The sequence below is a fragment of the Sodiomyces alkalinus genome (assembly GCF_003711515.1).
Source record: "Sodiomyces alkalinus F11 unplaced genomic scaffold SODALscaffold_2, whole genome shotgun sequence".
In the NCBI taxonomy this organism is placed as follows: Eukaryota; Fungi; Ascomycota; class Sordariomycetes; order Glomerellales; family Plectosphaerellaceae; genus Sodiomyces; species Sodiomyces alkalinus.
The window spans coordinates 2,079,547-2,098,477 of NW_021167080.1; the positions used below are offsets into that span (position 1 = coordinate 2,079,547).

At 54.2% G+C, this 18,931-nt stretch overlaps 6 protein-coding genes across 6 annotated transcripts in view; 2 read left to right on the top strand and 4 right to left on the bottom strand.

Moving 5' to 3' along the window:
- Positions 1-698, top strand: part of SODALDRAFT_342884 (3-beta-hydroxysteroid-Delta(8),Delta(7)-isomerase) — a 1,320-nt gene extending 622 nt beyond the window's left edge. The window contains exon 2 of the mRNA XM_028613104.1: positions 95-698. Within this exon, the coding sequence (XP_028468260.1) occupies positions 95-549 (455 nt within the window). The 3' untranslated portion in view covers positions 550-698. The remainder of the gene's footprint in view (positions 1-94) is intronic.
- A 65-nt stretch (positions 699-763) lies between these two features.
- On the bottom strand, positions 764-3,117 carry SODALDRAFT_96656 (M6 metalloprotease). The gene is made up of 3 exons (XM_028615826.1): positions 1,164-3,117; positions 894-1,080; positions 764-778 (listed from the first exon to the last, which is right to left on the bottom strand). Exons 1-2 carry the CDS (start codon positions 2,853-2,855, stop codon positions 1,060-1,062), a joined length of 1,713 nt encoding a protein of 570 aa, XP_028468261.1. The 5' UTR covers positions 2,856-3,117; the 3' UTR covers positions 764-778; positions 894-1,059.
- A 1,080-nt stretch (positions 3,118-4,197) lies between these two features.
- Positions 4,198-5,892, bottom strand: SODALDRAFT_338244 (carbonic anhydrase; the record flags this gene model as incomplete). The annotated part of the gene is made up of 3 exons (XM_028612760.1): positions 4,198-5,002; positions 5,557-5,623; positions 5,847-5,892. 3 exons carry the CDS (start codon positions 5,890-5,892, stop codon positions 4,198-4,200), a joined length of 918 nt encoding a protein of 305 aa, XP_028468262.1.
- A 2,404-nt stretch (positions 5,893-8,296) lies between these two features.
- SODALDRAFT_306740 (HET-domain-containing protein) lies at positions 8,297-10,401 on the bottom strand (the record flags this gene model as incomplete). The annotated part of the gene is made up of 2 exons (XM_028609045.1): positions 8,297-9,444; positions 9,676-10,401. 2 exons carry the CDS (start codon positions 10,399-10,401, stop codon positions 8,464-8,466), a joined length of 1,707 nt encoding a protein of 568 aa, XP_028468263.1. The 3' UTR covers positions 8,297-8,463.
- Positions 10,402-11,190: 789 nt separating this feature from the next.
- Positions 11,191-12,474, bottom strand: SODALDRAFT_321803 (NUC189-domain-containing protein; the record flags this gene model as incomplete). The annotated part of the gene is made up of 1 exon (XM_028609654.1): positions 11,191-12,474. The coding sequence occupies one exon, from the start codon at positions 12,472-12,474 to the stop codon at positions 11,191-11,193; it is 1,284 nt and encodes a 427-aa protein (XP_028468264.1).
- A 2,228-nt stretch (positions 12,475-14,702) lies between these two features.
- SODALDRAFT_330175 (hypothetical protein) lies at positions 14,703-18,384 on the top strand. Its single transcript, XM_028611142.1, has 3 exons — positions 14,703-15,272; positions 15,498-17,808; positions 17,907-18,384. Exons 1-3 carry the CDS (start codon positions 15,175-15,177, stop codon positions 18,267-18,269), a joined length of 2,772 nt encoding a protein of 923 aa, XP_028468265.1. The 5' UTR covers positions 14,703-15,174; the 3' UTR covers positions 18,270-18,384.
- The last annotated feature ends 547 nt before the right edge of the window (positions 18,385-18,931 follow it).

Genomic DNA, 18,931 nt, shown 5'->3' on the forward strand with positions numbered 1-18,931 from the left:
TTTTTTTGTTCTGAAAGCGAGCAACAAAGTCAAGAGAGCAAAATAAGAAAAAAATAAGAAGAAAAGAAGAAGAAAAAATACTGACAACCCTCAGGCTACTTCGTCCTCAACCACACCTCCATCACCTCCCAACACGCCACCCTCGCCCAGCTCTGGAAAGAATACTCCCTCTCCGACTCGCGCTACCTCACCTCCGACCCCTTCATGGTCTGCATGGAAGCCATCACCGCCTGGGCCTGGGGCCCCCTCTCCTTCTTCTGCGCCTTCGCCGTCGTCACCCAGTGCCCGCTCCGCCACCCCGCCCAGGCCCTCGTCAGCACCGGCCAGCTCTACGGCTGCGTCCTCTACTTCGCCATCGCCCAGTTCGCCGAAGCCACCCAGGGCATCGCCTACTCCCGCCCCGAGGCGCGCTTCTTCTACGGCTACTACGTCGCCTTCAACGCCCCCTGGATCATCATCCCCACCGCTCTCCTCTTGCAGAGCTTTGGCGCCTGTACTGCTGCCTTCAAGGCTCTGGACGCGCAAAAGGGGTCTCAGAACGCCAAGTAAGGTAGGGAGGGGTTCAAGGGGGTCGACCCATGGACATTGTATAAAAGGGGATGCGTTCAAGACGGACGAATCAAGACGTAATTAATTAATAGCGCGCCAAGCGGCGCGAATAATAATATGTAGACATAGACTTGATGCAAATCCTCCTGTCCAAACGTGTATTCAATGGATTTCAACAATACGTATCTATATCATATGGCATTGACAGAAGAAACCCCCCCCCCCCCCCCTTCCCCTCCCCACCCATACAACCCCCTCCATCACGACTTATTCACCCGGCAGACCCCCGACGCAACAACGTCCGCATCAACCTCCGACCTAGCCGTCAACCTCACCTCCGCCACCTCCGCCGCATCCGCATCCGCCCCAATCGCGACCTTCGCGACCCCCTTCTTCCCCCCAAACTCCACCGCCAACACCGAGTTCGGCACCTCAACCCGCCATCCCTCGCCCTCCACCTCGGCACTCAGCCGGAACACATCCCACCGCGCCTCCACCGCCGCGTCCGTTTCATCGTACGACCCCGTGTTGCTCACCTCGAACGAGCACGTCACCCCCTTCTCAGTGGGCCTATTATGCCTCGCATCCGTCACGAACCCACTACCGACCTCGACGCCCGCCTCCCCCCGACCCGCCGCCGCCGCCTCCAACGACCGCACCGCCACCGAGTAGCGCAGCTCCCCCTCCTCCGACCGCTGCTTCGCCAGCACGTAAAAATGCAACCCATTCGCCGCGTCAACATATTCAAACGCACTCCCCGACCGCGTGCCGGCATGGAACAGCGCATCCGCCAACTGCCGATAATCCCCAACAGTGACATACCTCTCCGTCCCGTCCGGCAGCGCAAAGTCCACCAGCCCGACGTCCTGCGGGTTGGCATCCACCGTCCACTGGAACGGCAGCACGTCCCTCTCCTTCGTCTTGGACAAGTGCACCCCCGCGTCGGGCTGGAACGAGTCGGCCCCCATCCGGTCCACCACTTCGACCTCGTAGTAGTCGTACGGCCCGCCGTCGCAGAACGGCGTCGTCCGCGCGTCGCACGCCGGCGTGCGGTCCCCGTCCTCGTCCAGCGCGATCCGGACCCCCAGCAATTCGCCCTCTCCCACCGCGACGCACCGCGCCGTCACATCCGCCACCAGGACACCACCTCGCGCCGCCGCCAATTCGGACCGCCGCACGGTCAGCACGCTCGACCGGTCCGCCAGCCCGAGCTGCAGCTTGTCGCGGACAGTGTGCAGCGACCCCATGGCGCCGCCCTGCAGCGCGGGGATCTGCCACCGCGAGTGCGGCCCGCCGGGCCCGTTGAAGCTGCCGCGCGACATCATAGACCACGGCCCCGTGTAGGACCGCTGCGCCGGCTCGCCGTACGGGTTGTTGTAGTTGTCCGCGATGCGCAGCAGGTGCGACAGCTCGTGCGCGTAGACGCCCATGCCCGAGCTCTCGGCCTGCGTCGACGACCCGCTGCCTGCGTTGGGCCACAGCGTGGCCGCGGAGGCCCAAGACGTCCAGTTTACGTACCGCGTGCTGGCGAAGTTGGGCCCGTTGCCCGCGGGAGGGCCGAACGCGTCCGTCACCTCGTCCGGGCTTCCGAATAGCATCTCCCCGAACTCTTGCCACGTGGACGACTCGTCCTGGCCGGCTGACGTAATGAATACGAGCTCGTAGGAATCGGCCGTCTCGTCGCCTACATCGTTTCGCCAGGCGCGGAGCGCGTCAGTGCGGATGTTGAGGTTGCAGCTTGCTCCTGCCGGACACCCTCCCGGATTCATGCGGTTTTCGATGCCATATTGCCACGAGTTGGCGGGCATTTCGTACGGACCGAAGGCGGTCAGGTCGACGCCAAAGCGGCCAGCCGAGTCCTCCATCCAGTATTCATGCAGTGTGTGATTCCGATTCAGATGGCTTGGCGTGTTGAGAAGGTCTTGGTAGAACCTGGCGACGTTGGCGCGCGTTATGTTCCAGTCCGACACTATGGGCTGGGGATTCTTGAAGATGGTCGACTGGACCGGCTGGGTGACGACGAAGGGCATGTTCGGGTAGTCGATGGCCACCAAGGCGATGTTGAAGTTTCGCTCCGACCCGGCCCGGTCGGGATCGGCCCAGTTGACCCCGGGTGGCGGCACAAAGTCGTCCCAGACCATGTCGTGGGGGTTGACCCAGACTTGGGGATCAATGACCTCGAAAGGATCTCCGGGAGGAGTGCATGGGATGGCGTGTACGAAGGTGACATGGAGTGCTACTCCGGCAAGGGAGGCCAAGCAGGTCGCCTTGAAGCGACCGCTCATGTGTACCGACACCGACTTCATGCTGGCTCACTCGAGTTAATCAAGGACTAACCTGCTACAGAAGCATTCGCCCAACCCGTGAGACGCAAGGGGCACACGGGGAGCGATGATTACTCCGTGCGAAAGAGGGGGGAGGGATGTCGGTCGGTTCTCAGTCCCCTGTGCCACTGGGTTGGGGCGAGCGACCTCCTTATAAGCACACGAGGAGCTTGATGTATGATGATGCATCGTAGCTTGGACTCAAAATATTTGCGTCTCACCCCTCCATCTTTCGCATTGTCCTACTAATGTTGCAGCTGCAGCTTCGGCTCCAGAACCAGGGTCAGCTACCAAGTTGACTGGGGACCAAACGTTCGTACGTTGTAAGCTCTAGCTAGTAGGGTCACGAAAGCTCGGTCATCGGCAGAGCTTATGGCGGGCCGCAGCTCATTCGCTCGATAAGTGTTTGGATCGTCTTGGGAGACAATGTCACCTGCTGAATAGGGGATGAGGTGGTAGCGCTAGGGGGTAAAGCTTGACTACGCCACCGGTATTTGGTCATGCCCCTACATGCCTCCGTAGATGAGATGGTCCGAGGTTTTTGGTTCGAAACCGCCAGGACCTTTTACCCTGGCTTTTGTTCCCGCAATGTAAATGTCGAGATGGGACCTTGAGTGAGACGGAAGCCTTTTAAAAAAAAAAAAAAAAAAAAAAAAAAAAGAGAGAAAAAGTAAGACCTGTTGGTTAGTGTATCGAGGTAGAAGTGGAAGCGGAACGATGAAAAAGGTTTCAACTTGGATCCCCCCCGGTGAATGACTGATCTGCTGAAATGCCGGGGCTCATGATCTGCAGCTGCTTGACTGCCATCTGCTGCAAGACGAGAGGGGAAAAGAATAATAAAAAAGGAGGAAAAGAAAAAGAAAAAAACCAAGGAAGAAGGAAGAAGGGAACAAGACCGAATGCGATCACGAAAAGGGGAAAAAAGAAAGAAGAAAAAAACCCCCAGAAAAAAGAAAAAAGAAAAAAAAAACCGACGTAGTGGTATTGGCTAGCGGCCGGTTGGCGGTAATCTTGGCTTGGAATTGAAAAAATTGATAAGAGACTAGCATCGCTGAAGCCGTGGGGAAATGGGTTTCTCCTTCGGCACAAACTTTGATCGGTGATTCCAAAAATTCATATAAACGTTGGGGGATGATGAACTCTCGTTGTTTTTTTAATAAACCGACGGAACATCCCGGTATACCCGCCATGCCGACACTATACGTGTATACACAAACGCCGGCCTAACATGGTGTTTTGTTCTGTTGGAACGTATAGAACGATGGGAATGCAAAAGAAAAGGAAGGAGAGAAAGAAAAAAGGGTAAGGGAAAGGGGTAAATGCTCTAACTATCCTCGAGGTTGTAAATCTTTTGAATCTCGGCGAGCATGTCCTCAAACCCAATGTTCAGATCCTTGAGTAGGCCATCGTCGAGGCCAAAGACCCAGCCGTGGACGATGGGATACTTGTTCTTCGAGTAAGACTGCTGCACGGCGGCCGACTTGATGACGTTGCGGCACTGCTCGATGACGTTGAGCTCGACGAGGCGGTTGTAGCGGGCGGACTCGTCGGGGATGGCGTCGAGCTCCTCTGAGTGCTGGCGGTACACGTCGCGGATGTTGCGCAGCCAGGGGTTGAGGATGCCGAGGTCCTGCGGGGTCATGGCGGCCTTGACGCCGCCGCAGCCGTAGTGGCCGCAGACGATGATGTGCTTGACCTCAAGGTGGCGGACAGCGTACTGGATCACGCTCATGACGTTGAGGTCGATGTTGTTCACCAGGTTGGCGATGTTACGGTGGATGAAGGCCTCGCCCGGCTGGAGGCCGGTGATCTGCTCGGCCGGAATGCGCGAGTCGGAGCAGCCGATCCATAGGTACTCGGGCTTCTGGCCGGCCGAGAGCTTGACGAAAAATTCCGGGTCCTTCTTGGTCTGCTCGGTCACCCAGGCGCGATTGTGCTCGAAAACCCGCGCGTGCGACTGGCGCAGGTATTTGGTGATGTCCTCTTCAGGCATGGCGAGGGGTTCGGAGGAAGTAGGCGTGGAGGGTGGTTGAGAAGAAGAAGAAGAAGAAGAGAAAGTAGGGCGATGATGATGGTGGTGGGGTGGTGGTGGTGGTGGGTTGGAATGAGAAGAGCTGTTCGAGTCCGAGCTACAGTAGAATCTCCGACTATGCAAGCCAAGGGGAGTGAGAGTGGGTGGAAAGGAGGAGAAAGATGAAGCGGGTGACGGAGGGGAGAAAGGACGGATATAAGAAGGGCCAAGAACGGAAGATGAAGCAAAAGTGCTGGTTGTCTTAAAAGTACGAATACAACCGCTGCCGCCACTGCCCACAGAAGCCAAAGAAGAAGCAGAAGAGGAAGAGAGAGGGAAAGAAAGGGCATACTTCGCGGCTGCGGTCAGCGCCGAGGTGGTAGCGCGTGCTTGGAGTGCATTCGACATGACTAGAGGGGGATTTTGTGGAGGGTTCGTTTCGCGGATCCTGATTGACGGTTGTCCTCGGTCTGACGGCAAGATTCCTCTCAGCCGATTTTGATCGACCTATACTCTGTACTCCCTTCCCTCCCTTCGGTTTTCCTCCGAGCAGGGATGTCTTTCTGGTCACGTTGACAGTTCTCGTCTCGAATCGTCAAGAAATCCCGCAGGTGTTGACAAGCGAAAGAATGGAAAGCAATGAACAGGTGCGGTGCAGATGCAGGCGAAAACCAACCAGCAGCAAGCAGACGCAGGTCTGGACGTCTTGTCGGGGAGGCGGGGATGGGTGGGTGGGTGGCTGGGCATGGATATGGATATGGATATGGTGGATATGGATGTCGAGGAAGTGGGAGGGAGCAAGCACAACGGGATGAAGAAATTAGGGGGAAGGAAAAGGCAGAGGAAGGAAGCTTCAGCTTCAGCTTCACCAGCTGCTTCCTTCACTTGTACAGAGCCGAGTAATTGGTGCGTGGTGACGTCAAGGAGCATACGGAGTACCTAAGGTACGGAGCACAACGTACGAATACATAGAGCTAATTCGTACCGGTACCGGGTGTGCACAGTCATAAATTCCTTGGCAATTCCCACCAGTTGGTTTTGTTGAGACTCGATGTACGAATTGGGTCCTTCCCCCCTCTCTGACGAACCGTGTTAGCAGCAGATGCGCTCAATACTAGGTAGTGTAGAAGAATACAGCGATCGACGCTAGGGCTGCAAACCTCCCACGTCCTCTAGGACCTAGGTAGTGTCCTTTAGTGCGGCCTCGTCCCCCTTCCCACTAAACGAAATCCCGCACATATGTAGGTAGGTAGTCCAGTCATATAACAAGTAGGTAATTATTTCTGGAGTCTCTTCGAACTGCATCTACGAAGTAAGAATACCTTGTCCAGAACGAGGAACCCCTCTGAATAGGGAATATCGACTCGACGAGAGAAACCCCTCTAGGAGGCTGGAGGCTGGAGGCTGGAGGCTTCTTCACAAAAGAGGCTGGCGATTACAGAATACAGAACCAGAACACCAAGACCGAAAGTGCCACATGCCCCCATTTGCTCCCTGACGACGATTATTTGTACAACGTACAACGTAGAGGCATTTGGACTCGTAGCTCACAACTTCCCCCACTCGGCCGCCCCCTTCCGTCTCTTCTGTCACCCCCACGTTCCCAAACCGAGGTGTGCCTGTGCAGCTGTGCTACTCCGCTCCAGCATCACGCTCCCCTGTCTTCTGGCTATATCCCCCGCAAGCTGGAGTTGAGTTGGTTGGGGTGTTGTTGAGAGCCATGAGATGCTAGGTGTCCTTGGCAGTCCACGATCTAGATAAATACGTGATTCTTTCCCCGCTACCCACTATAACCGACCATTCTCGGTAACGAAGCTGCGGATAGACGCAGCACGGTTTGTCAAACTTTAGCGAAGCCGTGCAGAAGGCACTCCGGTACCCACGGAACGAGGGCCCACTGTTGTCGAGGCCCGGCTAGTGTAGCTACGGCCCACGGGAATCCCCGATCACAACACAGCGGACCAGAGACCGAACTCTATATCCGAGGACGCCGGACTGGTTTTTTTTTTTTTTTTTTTTTTGCACACGCGCTTGTAGTTGGTTGAGTAAAAGTCGTCGGCGGGTCAAAATATTGATGTAAGAGTTCAATGCTTCCCGCCGTAGCCTGCATACCCCTGGCTGTAACTATCAAGCAAGGAATACGCTACTGTTTAAGGCTGTGATATAATATATTCATCATATCGGAGCCACTGGGAAGGTCCCATGATTTGGCGGCAGATCTAGGCTATAAGCACCGGTCCTTCTGTTTCATCGAAACGTCTAACTAACTAGCTGAGATTGAGTATATAGTGCCTGTAGAAAGCACAGAACTTGGTAATTCAGGAACATGACTTACTGTGTTTTGTGGGTTTTGTGATAAGTTAATAATATAAAAGTCATGAAAAACTACAATGTGTACTTTATCACTGAGTATAACCCCAAGTGAAACCAACAAGTTGGTTTTATTATAAGCATGTAAAAGAAACTGCCAACTGTAACTGAAAGCCGTAGAGTTGGCAAGTCGGAATTCTCTCCTATGCCGAAGCTTTAGACAGGAAGTTGAATCAAGCTCGGTGTCAGTGAGTATGGGGTCTTGCTGATCCTCTGACTTTTTCAGCGTAGCCATTGACTACAGATACAGCTTCTGCCTGGTTGCTGTTAGAATTAACGTTAGAAGACAGACGATATGGCCCTATTTGGGGGTAAAATGACTGTTTGGTTTTCTTAGAAAGACTTGAATCACTGTACTTGTCTGGAAAAGGGGTATCTAGCAGAAGCACAAAAAATTCACTATCTCACTATAGCAAGGGAAGAAATAAGATAGTATTCAAGAGAACTAGGTATTGTATAAGAGTTATTATCTCGTAAATTCTTTGATAGTGCGTTGAATAATGTCGAATATGGTCTGTTAAACACGGATCTAACTTTGACTTGTTCAGCTAAGCATTAAGCTCTCCTTAAACCAGTAATAAACACGGGCTCTATATTGTAGGCTACGGCAGCCGGCTGCTAGATCATTGGTATATTTTCATTATTCAAGAGTGTTTATTCAGAGCCTAAGGATACAATCCATGGTACGATAATGGTCAATCAGAATTGTCCGCGGTTTTTACCACTTCACGCGGTCACTTACAGCCGTAATGACTCCTGCAGACTCTACGCCAACTCAATACGCCATATTCAGCTCAGGGTCGGAGGACTCTTTTACCGCCATCAACTCGACTCGCCAAGACAAACGCCGTTCAACGGAATAGTTTAATGCACCATAGTACCGCTGCTCTCTCTATAGTTGCTTAAGAGCATATAACGAGACGGACGACTCAATGCTGAAGGCCTTACGAGTAACCATCAATTAGATGGAGCCCCGAAGCCCGACGTGGCATATACGTGGATTACAAAAGGAACCCCTGAGGAGTTCCCTGTGCTTGGTACTCTGGGGACGACGCTGCAACTCGCAATAATAATCATTCAACAGGACATTACCCCTGTAATAGTAAAACAAGATGCCGCCACGGGTTTCTGCAAATAGGTCGGACATATCTATGACCTCGGCCTGTATCCCTCCCTCCGGGGCCCTCCCACTCCCCAGCACGGTTCAAATCAAATGATGTAAAAGTACTCCTTCTCCTTCAGCGACAGAATCTCCCCGTCCATAACCCCGTCGCAGTACGCCTCACCAACGTAAGTATACCTATCTCCGTCCTTCAGAGGCCGCAAGACATGCGGGATACGACCGCCGCAGAGCACCACCACCGCATCTCCCATGGCCGCATCACTGGGTCCCATCCCAACATAACCCTTTTGCGTCAAGAACGTCTTCTTCCCCGTCATGGCGCCCATGTTGCTCCTGTACCTACTCGCCGGCTGTCGACGACGAGGAAACTCGGCATCGTGGCTTTCAAGCTGCTCGGGTGTGAGAGACTGCCACTCGAGTATGTATTCCAGCACGGCCATGCAGTCATCATAAGCATCTCGCACGGCGGGGGAATGTGCGCGCATGCTATCGGTTTCGGCCGTCCAGAACAAATCCCCGACGGGTACGCGCCAGTGCGCCTCGGCGCGGCGGGCGTCGTCGGCGTAGATGGGTTGGTTTTTCGCCGCCGACGTCTCGCATAAGGCCTTGATTTCCTTGAGAAGGAGAAAGTACGACCAGTAATCGCCATCTGCTTGCCAGGTGGTGCCCGTCGCCTCGATCGTGTCGACCAAGTAGCCGCCTAGCCCGAGCACGTTGGGATCCGAAGTCGGGAGAAGATCGACAGAAGTGGTCCCCGCCGCTGCGAGGAGATGATCTTCCGCGTACTCGAAAACGGTGTAGAAGGATCGAGAAAGCCCCGGCCGCCAATCCGGAGCCCAGGTGGGGAGACCCGGCCGTCCGGCTTCCTTGGGGAACTGCGAGAAGGAGAGCAGCTCGACCCGACCGTTCCGGATCATGGACCGCGCCGCGTCCCTCAGGGCGGGCACCGAGGACTTGCTGGTATAGTCGGGCACAATGCCCAGCTGGTCGGTATCGACCGCTATACCCAGCATCCCGTAGATCCTGTCTCGGGCGAGCGTCGCCTGGGAATCGTGCTCCACGAACATCTTTCGGATGAGATTGAACAGCGTATCTCCCTCGCTCTCGCGGCGGAGCATTCTCTGGCGGCGGCGCCGCGTGCCGAGGATGGCAACGGTGCGACGGTCCATGACCGCGGCGATGAGGCTCTGTCGCTCCTTGTCAATGCTCGATGCCACATCGGCCATGGCCGAGTCGAAGATGAAACCGGCGAGGGCGACGTCGTCGACGGGGACGACCTTGCGCCCGCACACAAACACGGCGTTGGCGCAGAGGGCCACTTCCTGGACGACCCAGACGCGGGAGAACCAGGGCCTCTTGTCCCAGGCGACCATGGCCTCCAGGACCGAGTCGAATATGGGGCGTGATCTCTCAAGGAGCTTTTGTATTTCCCGGGTCAGCTCGTCATCCGGGTCCTCGTTCCGCACCTTGGTGTACAGGAGGGGTAGCCTCTCCTTGGTGAAATAGGAGTCGAGGCCCAGCCGTTGCGCAGTGCCCCCGATGTCTGCCCAGCAGTCCATGAGCTCGTCGGAACCGTCGGCGGCCGGACCGAGCCATGTCAACGTCTGCTCGGCCTTGCTGTACACGTCCTTCATAAGGACGACCTGGTGCCCCTTCTCGACGCCGTCCCCCTGGTTGACGCAGATCTGGTCGATCCAGATGGTGAGAGCCTCCTCTTTAGGCCGAAGGTGGCGTATGGCCGTGTCAAGAGACTCCGTGATCGGGAGCCAAGTGCCTGCAACCTCGACCCAATGGTTCCTGTCATCGGGACCCCATCTGTACGACAAACACTTGTAAGGGGCGGGATTCCTGATGTCGGTAGTGGTCATTTCGCAGACGATGCGACTCGAGAAGTGATCTTCATCAGAACCAGACCCCTTGACTGTGAGACGAGATGGTTGGATCTTTAGCAACCTGATATGAGTTTCTGCCGATGGCAAGGGCATTTCGATGTACTCGAACTGTTGAGGAGGGCGTTCATCCATTATGGTTAATAGTTGAGATGATAGATTATAGGCCAGGCGGCGCAGATGTTGGAATTTTCCCGAGTTAACAGATGGAGTGATTTTAAAGAGGAGCTAGGTCGAAAATGAGGTTAATCAATCGATGAGGCTATATGCAAGGAGACAGGAGTTGAGAGGCCGCCTAGACCGGTGCTGCGCCATGACCCCTTTCGCGATAGTAGGCGAGATTATCAGAATTCAGCCTGCCTCAGCCGCACCCCGACATGGGAATTCTCCGAAATGGTTAAGGAGGGGTAAAAGGGCGTCGGTGCTGACTGCACATGATGAAAAACGCCATTGCAGCCCTGCCTGCCTTTACCATTCATCTTATTCGTTGTTTTCCAGCATTCCAATAGCTCGAGTTTGCAGGGACGACAGCCCACAGGAATATCGGAGGCCTATCGGAAGCCAATCGGAAGCCGTTTTAGAAGCCTATTGGTGGCCTCTATCAGCTCGTGAGCCCATGGAATGTTGTAAAAATCAGTAGAAGCAGCTGAGGAGTTGGCTTTTGGATTCGCTGCAAAGTGGTAGAAAGGACGTCGAAAATTGTGTGACGGAATATGAACAATTCAGAGAGTCATTATAGACCAACAAGTCTACCTGTATGTCGACGCCCAGCAGTGCTGCCTGACAGGTTCCATGCCGCGCGACGAAAAAGTAAAGCAAAAAGTGAAAGAAAAAAAAAACCCACGGCCAAAGATGGGCTGTGTGATGTGGCAGAATCAGCACCAATAAGTACAGTGGCCATATGCGACAAAGGTGGGGTGCTTTTTAACGCTTCTTCCCGAAGGAACGAGTGACCTTCTGCAACTTGGCGGGCGGTGCTGCCTCGGCATCGCTGTCATCGTCTTCGTCCGCAGAATCCTCCACATCGTCGTGATCCACATCGTCCTCGTCCAGCGGCTCGTCTCCCTCGTCCTCGCCGTCGTCGTCGGCGCCCTCCTCCTCCACCACCACGCTGTCATCGTCATCGTCCACGTCAGACTCGCCGACGAAAACATTCGTCACAGGCGCGCCATCCTCGTCGTCGTCGATGCCGCCAATTCCCCTCGAACGGAGTATCGCGCTCCTGTCCTCCTCCTCCTCCTTCTCCTCCTCTTCACCTTCGACATAGACGGCACCTTCCTCGTCCTCGCTATCCCCCGCCTCGATGCCTCTCCTCCGCTGGCGGTTTTGCCTGAGCTGCATCTGCGCATCCAGCATGTCCAGCTTGCCCTTGAGCGCCAGAAGACTCGGCAGGCCCCGCGATCGCTCGTTGAGCACCTTTTGCAAACCGACGAGCCGGTCCAGCACCTTCGGTTGGACGGCGAGTGCGCCGCCGTGGGCGACGAGGGTCCATTTGACCCATATCATGAGGCTTCCGACGCGTCCCGGCCGGCGGTGGAATCTAGTGGCGAGCTTGGTGAGCAGAACGCCGGCCAGGCTGCTGTCGAGGCGCTCGATGGTCTGCTGTACGGATTCGACGTTGTTGACCTCGAGGCAGGACTCGAGGAGCTCGGTGTCTTCGGTTCGCAGGGCTTGCGTGAGGACGGTGCTGAGGGAGGAGAGGGAAGGAGGCGCGAGGTTGCGGGAGGTCTGCGTGACGGTTTTGCTGGATGCGCCGTCGGGCTGCTGCTGAGAGAGGATGGCAGGGACGTCGATGGTGCCGCGCAGCAGCTCACCGAAGGAAGGGGAAGTCGCTTCAGCGTCTGATTCGGGGGCGGCATCGGCATTGGGAGAGGTCTGGTCATGTGAGAGGAGGTGAGATGTACCGTCGCCATTGGCTTGGCTGGGCGGTAGTTGTAATGACTTGTTCTTCTGGGAGGGTTCTGTGGCCTCCACGCCGTTCATGGCATCATCGTCCGAATCGGCTTCTTCGTCTGACAGAGCATCGTCGCTATTTGAGTCGGAGGAGATGTCGATTGTCTCTGGGATCTGTTTCACCGCAGATTGAAGAGCATCGGTCGCAGAGACGGCGGTGCGAGACTCGTCAATGGCTGCTTTGGTGGAGACTTTGATGGATGATTTGACAGTAGGAGGGGCGAACCTCGCCGGCGCTTTTCTTTTGGTAGACATTGTGATTTTGGTTTGTGACAGTACCAAACGCCGGGGGAGAAGAAAAGGTAAGTGGAAGGGAGGACGGGGGGAAAAGAAAAAGAGGCCTGATCGAACGATCGTCTGCGCCGTGGTGTTGATAATTCAGTGCCGCTTCTGCTTCTGGGAGTTCCGACTTTTTTTTTTCTTCGGGGTCCTGTAAAATTTCCACAGACGACCGACTTCCTTATCGGTAGGTGGGGCGTTGTGATAGGTTATGTAATCGATGGGTTTATTTTTATTTCTTTGGTTATGTCGTTGCAAGACCATTTTCTTTCGTTTCTTCTTAGCTTAAAATAAAAAAATACATGTAATGAACTCATTCAAGATACCGTCTGAAATTCTAGTAACCCAAAAGCCAGAGCTATAGAGAGGAAGGAATAATAAAAATACCTGTTGATTTCCAGGTTAATAAACACGGCCTGCTTACTAGAGTATATCTCTACTTAAGATATACATAAAAATGGGTTAGTACCTAGGTAGCTTATTATGCTTGGCAAGTCCCACCCATTTACTGGCAAAATAGGTATGTCTACTGGCTCCCTAGTAAGGCCTATTCTTTATGGATCTCGAAAGCAACTATTCTTAAGGGAACCTCCTTAGACAATTAGCTTATTACGGACTGTGATTTGACATTTAAAGGACATAACTCCATGTTAAACCATGAACTGTTCACAAGTTGGTCTTGTCCATTGAAGCTCGAGCCCCAAGCCCACAACCTTTGCTACTGCATGTACGAAGTACAGACCACCAGCCACCGGGTCCATGTCGCAGCTTCGTTTATACTCCGTATTTCGTCGTACTAGCCATTACGACTGGCCAATGGTTGCAAATAAGTATCCCATTGGGACTGATGCAGGTGGTCTTTTAAATTTTGGACTCCTCGAGCAGTTTACTCAAATCCAATAGGGTTGTCTTTCAATGTCTCTTGAGTAGTTGTCGAAGGCAACTGAGTGGAAGTGGACCTTAAGTAAGTGTAAGTGAAGAGTGTACAATATAATTACTAGGACTCAATAGGGACATCATATGTTAATATCAAGAAATCACACGTTATATTCTACGAGGGCTATAACACCACCGCTAAGCTGTATTTATACCATGCCTATTATGTATGTATATATTATATAGAAAATCGCACGTAATATTATAGATCTTAATATATTATATCCTATACTATGACTCTGAATCCAACTGCCTAAAACACTATAATTGTAAAATAAAGGCGGCGTAGTATAGATGAATTATTACATAATAACTTATTAACCAGTGATTTATCGTGTACTTCGTGCTTTATACTCCCTGTACCTATAGAACAAGAAATCTCCGCCACCTCTTGGTACCCAGCCACGCGTATTCTACCTAGGTACAAAGTATAGTCCCAGCGTCATCATTTCCCTCACAAGGGGGGTGACCACCTTTACGAAGTTAGTCTCTTCGCGAGTACACTAAGTAGGTAGTATCCCCACCAACTTATGTCACCCCCCTTGCGGCATAACAAAGTAAGCTGATTGGCTGATAGTCGGGGTCATTGCAGAATTATGCAATTTTATGCAAGGTGTCCCCCAATCATGCGACAGTACTTTTATTTTTATTTCCTTTCCACCTTTTTTTCTTCTTCCCATTCTCTTTTCTTCCCTTTTCTTCCCTCTTTCCCTTTTCTCTCCCTCCCTCCCCCTCCTATCCGCCAATACCCACCCATACACGCTTCACTCGCCTCACGCCTCTCCTCACCTCACCCTCACCTTGTCTTGGACGGGAAAAGAAAAGGTACTTTATCCTTCGTACCTTCTCCGAGCTCTCCCGTTGATCCTGGCTAAGCACTGACCACTTCCGGTGCCCCATATAGTCACCCTCGAAGAAGAACGCGTGAGTGGCTGGACCGTTTTCCTCTCTTGCTCTTTTCTTTTCCTCTTTTCCTCCGTGCCTCATTCCCTTCTATTCCACCACGACTTTCTTGCTTAACCGGTGCCACTGCCCCGTTAAAAGGCCACCTAACCCCCCCCCCGGGTCACTGATCCCGACCACTCGGAGTGGACCCCAACGCCAACGGCCCACGCCAAACACCTTCCTCATAAATAGGACGCGCCGCCGACCTGGTTCAAAAACACTGACGTGCACGCGCTTTTTTTTTCTCCGCCGGTCGCAGGTCGCGACTTTTTTTTCGAACCCTCCAAAAAAGTCACACCAGTTTCCCGCATACCACCACCACTCATCATCAGGTTTTCATTATCGACGACATAACTCCGAAAATTTCCGGCTTATTTTTTTTTTTCTTCGTCTATTTGATACGCTTTAATCATTCATCATCGTCGCTTCCCGCCGCGTCGCATTTGAAGCTTGTATTGCGTTTGCGACGACGCGCAAGACAACCATCACCACGCTTTTGACGTCGCGAACTATCGGTATTCGCATTGAAAATCCCTGATCCGTACTCTGCGCCGACTTGATGCATGCGCGATCATCGAGTCGCTGTCGTTCAGTTACTATTATTCTGCGAGAGGCATACCGACGTCTACAACCATTGACGGATTTACTCCCAACGTCGCTTCCGCCTTTTTACAGCACACCGCAGCAGCCTCGATTTACACTTCGCCTCATCTATCCGGTGCTGTTCGCTTAGGAACCTGCCATCTTCGTCGCCCTTGTCATCCCCACCATCCCAACACTTCCCGAATGGCAGTTATGGCATCACCACCACCCGAGAGAACAGAGTCGGACAAGGCTGGCGAACGAACCGCCGAGAAGGCGACGAAAGTCGAGATTGAGACGAAGACGAACGGGTGAGTCATCTCCTCATGCCAACCGCCTGATACGGGGGAAAGGGACCGACCGCCTCCTATGGCCGGATGTGGCTCATGCATTCACTTGTGCCTTTCATGTCGCCACTTCCGCTGCGCCTCCTTCATTTGCCTATTCCCCCAGTATCCTTCCTACCTTTTTTATTTTTATTTTTATTTTTTGCTTTATCTCTTTTATACTTTATTTTGACTTGAACCTTGTTTTAGTCAAGCCTCACCACCATCGGAGAAGACGGTAGAGAAGGACAAGCCTTTGGCTAATGGGCATGGCAATCACGCCGACAAATCCGAGGAGACCTCGAGCGACTCGCCTGATCAAAAAGCGACACAAACCTCTGAGGACGTCACAGCAAACAAGTTTGCAGGCTCCAAGGACGACGATGCATCCGCGACTATAGCGACACCAGACGAAGCCGACCAACAGTCGCAGGAGGGGAAGGAAGAGGCGAAAAGCAAGGACGTCGAAATGAGCGACAAACCTTCTGAACGGGAACCCCAGGATGAACTTGCCGTCAAGAATTCCCAGCCAGTCAGCGACGTCTCAAGCAACGCGCCACAAAAGTCAGAACCCGAAGAAGGAGAAGGCGCGTCAAAGCCTTCTCCCAAAGCTGGAAAACCTGACCCCAGCGATCCCACCTCCAGCGCGGATCTCGATCTCAAGCCGGCTAGCATGTCGCAACTCGCCATCGACAGCAAAACCAAAGATCCAACGACCCCACCACATGCTGATACAGACGTTGCCATGCCCGATGCGCCTTCGTCTTCGACCAAGGTCGCCCGTTCTCGCGAAGACGATGCCGCCGACGAGCCTGCCGCCAAACGCCCCCGCACCGAGGGTCCCGACGACGGAACACCTGCCGCCTCGCAGCCAGTCACCGTTCAGGCCGAGGCAGAGACGGAGGCAGAGGGCGAAATCAGCGATAAGCTCTTCTGGGAAGTTCCGGGCTGGAAAGACGCCGAAGCAAACCAGCGCGAGATCACCGAATATCGCGCCCGCGAGCTCCGCAAGATCCTGGCCGGTGCCAAGAAGACCAAGGCCGGGGCCTTCTTCAGAGACTCGGTCGCCAAACTCTGGCCCATGCTGGCCGAAAGCTACCGGCTGAAGGTTCCCAAGCCTATGGACCTCGGAACTATGGAGCGCAGCCTGAGGGACAGTTCCACCTACAACGTCCTGGGCCAGTTAAGGAAGGACCTTTTTCTTCTCTACAAGAACACATACATATTCAACGGCCCTCATCACGAAGTGACGGCCCATGGCCGAGCTGTAGTACCTCAAGTCTGGCTGAAGATGCTGGAAGTGTCCGCGGAAGAACCCCCTAGAACGAAACCCGCTCCTAAGCACCACCCCGTCAGACACGCCGATGTGCGCGCTAATGCCGCAGGCTCTCCCCAACCAGCCCCTCCGCGGAAGGAGTCAAGACCGGCCGCGGCAAGTCCGGCTGCCAAGCCAGAGAGGGAGGCGTATGCCATCCCGCCAGGTGGCGTACCCCAAGTCCGTAGAGCATCGACGCAAAACGAGAGTGACCGACCGAAGCGCGCCATTCACCCTCCCAAAAACAGGGATATCGACTACACGGCCATGCAGAACTTTAACAAGAAGAAACTCCCCCTGGAGCTGCAGTTCGCCTACGATGTGGTTGTGGAGCTTATGGAACCCAAGCACCACGCCCTCAACATCCCCTTCCTCGAGCCAGTGGACCCCGTGGCGCTGCAGATCCCCAACTACTGGAGCGTCGTCAAAAACCCCATGGACCTGGGCACCATCAAGAGCAAGTTGATGACCAACGAATACCAGAATGCCAAGCAAGTGCAGACTGATTTCCAACTCGTCGTGAAGAATTGCCTCAAGTTCAACGGCCCGGACCACGTGGTAACTCTCCAGGCCATGCAGTTGGAGAAGCTCTTCAAGGACGCGTGGGCCAAGAAGGATCAGTGGATGGCCAAGAACACGCCCGTCAAGCCCGTGTCGGAAGCCGTGACTAGCGAAGACAGCGAAGACGGGTCCGACGAGGAAGAATACGAGGAGGAGGAGCAGCAGCAGCAGCAGCAGCAGCAGCCGGCGACCTCGGGCAAATCGACACAGGCGTCAGACGCCGCGGCCGCGATCGATAAGTTGGAACAGCGTCTGAGGGCGGAAACGACGAAACTTTCGCAGTTGATCGTCAACATTGACAACCCGGACGAGACGGAGATCGATTTGCAGCGGACGATCGTCCAGGCGATCCGAAAACGGGTACTCGAGGAGAGGGAGAAGTTGGGGAGCCAGAAGTCGGAGGCCAAGCCGTCCAAAAGCAAAACATCCAAGTCGAGCAGCAAGGCCAAGGCCGCGGCGAGCGGGAGCAAGAAAGCGTCCACGGCGTCGGCGTCCAGGAAGTCTGGAACGTCGGGCGGCGCGAAGAAGTCGAAACGACCGATGACGCAGAACGAGAAGGACCAGATCGCCAATGGTATCAACGACCTTGACGAGGTGAACATTGCGCGTGCTATTGACATAATCAAGAAGGACACCGGTCAAACTGTACGTTTTTTATTTATCCTCTCTCTCTTTTCTTCTTTTCTTCTTCGCCGCTGCAGCACCCGACTAACCATTCCCTCACCTGCGCCCCCGTCCTACAGGAAAATGACAGCGGCGAACTCGAGCTCGAGATCGACCAGCTTACCACCGACGCGCTCCACAAGCTCTGGGACCTCTTGAAGAGAGTCCTCCCCAACTTTGGTACCAACGCCCCGTCGGCGCGTGAATCGTCTCCGGTTAACAACGGTCCGTCGGCCAAACAGGCGCCCAAACAACCCAGTAAACCCAAGAAGAACAAGCCGATGAACGCCCGGGAGCAGGAGGCCCGCATCGCCGAACTCGAGCGGCTTAAGAACCAGTACAAGTCCGGTTCCGGCGCCGGTCAGGAGCCGGCGTCCGATCGAGGACCCGAGGTGCCGCTGCACCCTTTGCGCGAGGAGTCGTCCGATTCGGAGGAGGAGTAGGAGGAGTGGAAGCTTGCCCTACCGCCTGCGAAGGGCTGCTTTTTTATTCCTTGGCCGCCTGTTTCTCTTATTAATGATCGTTTGCGTGTTTTTGAGTACCGAGACGCGCGGGGGGTGGGAGGGGGGGTGGGGGGGAGGAAAGGATACCTTTTTTTCTTCTTCTTTTTTCCTTCTTTATCTTCGCTGTCGTTGGACCTTGCGAGGGATTTATGATGCTCCGCCCAAGGCGGAATCTCGTCGCCTGAAGCAGGGAGATGAGGATGGAACAGACGAGTAGTCAGACCGTGACACACACAAGTGAGACAGCAGGCAGGCATTCTTATGAGTCAAGGTGCGAGGAAGATCTGAGAAAGGACAAGGGGGAGAGGAGGGTTTATATTCCTTTTTGCGGCGTGGAGTTGGGTCTCGACTGGGAAGAGAAGCACCCCATTTCATGACCGATGATGCATGCATGGCGCATTGTATGGCTCATCGTTCTACGGACAAAAGGGGGATTTGCTTCGCAACGAGCATCTTCAGTTTCTAAACGAGGAGGAAACCCTTTGCTTGATGAGGGGGGCATCGGTCGTTTTCAGAAGGCCAGCTCCACGGTCCGTCGTTGTGACGGGAGAACTGGACTCACTGTCGTGAGAGGGTGAAACGACGCAGAATAGCTGTACAAA

Bases quoted from the DNA above. Each gene is read 5' to 3' on its own strand.
- SODALDRAFT_96656 (XM_028615826.1), bottom strand. From the start codon at position 2,855: ATGAAGTCGGTGTCGGTACACATGAGCGGTCGCTTCAAGGCGACCTGC. The intron at 1,081-1,163 runs GTCGAGGTCGGT...GTTCGAGGTGAG, and splicing joins CGGGTCGGGGGGAGGCGGGC to CAACACGGGGTCGTACGATG.
- SODALDRAFT_330175 (XM_028611142.1), top strand. From the start codon at position 15,175: ATGGCATCACCACCACCCGAGAGAACAGAGTCGGACAAGGCTGGCGAA. The intron at 15,273-15,497 runs GTGAGTCATCTC...ACCTTGTTTTAG, and splicing joins ATTGAGACGAAGACGAACGG to TCAAGCCTCACCACCATCGG. The intron at 17,809-17,906 runs GTACGTTTTTTA...CCCGTCCTACAG, and splicing joins AGAAGGACACCGGTCAAACT to GAAAATGACAGCGGCGAACT.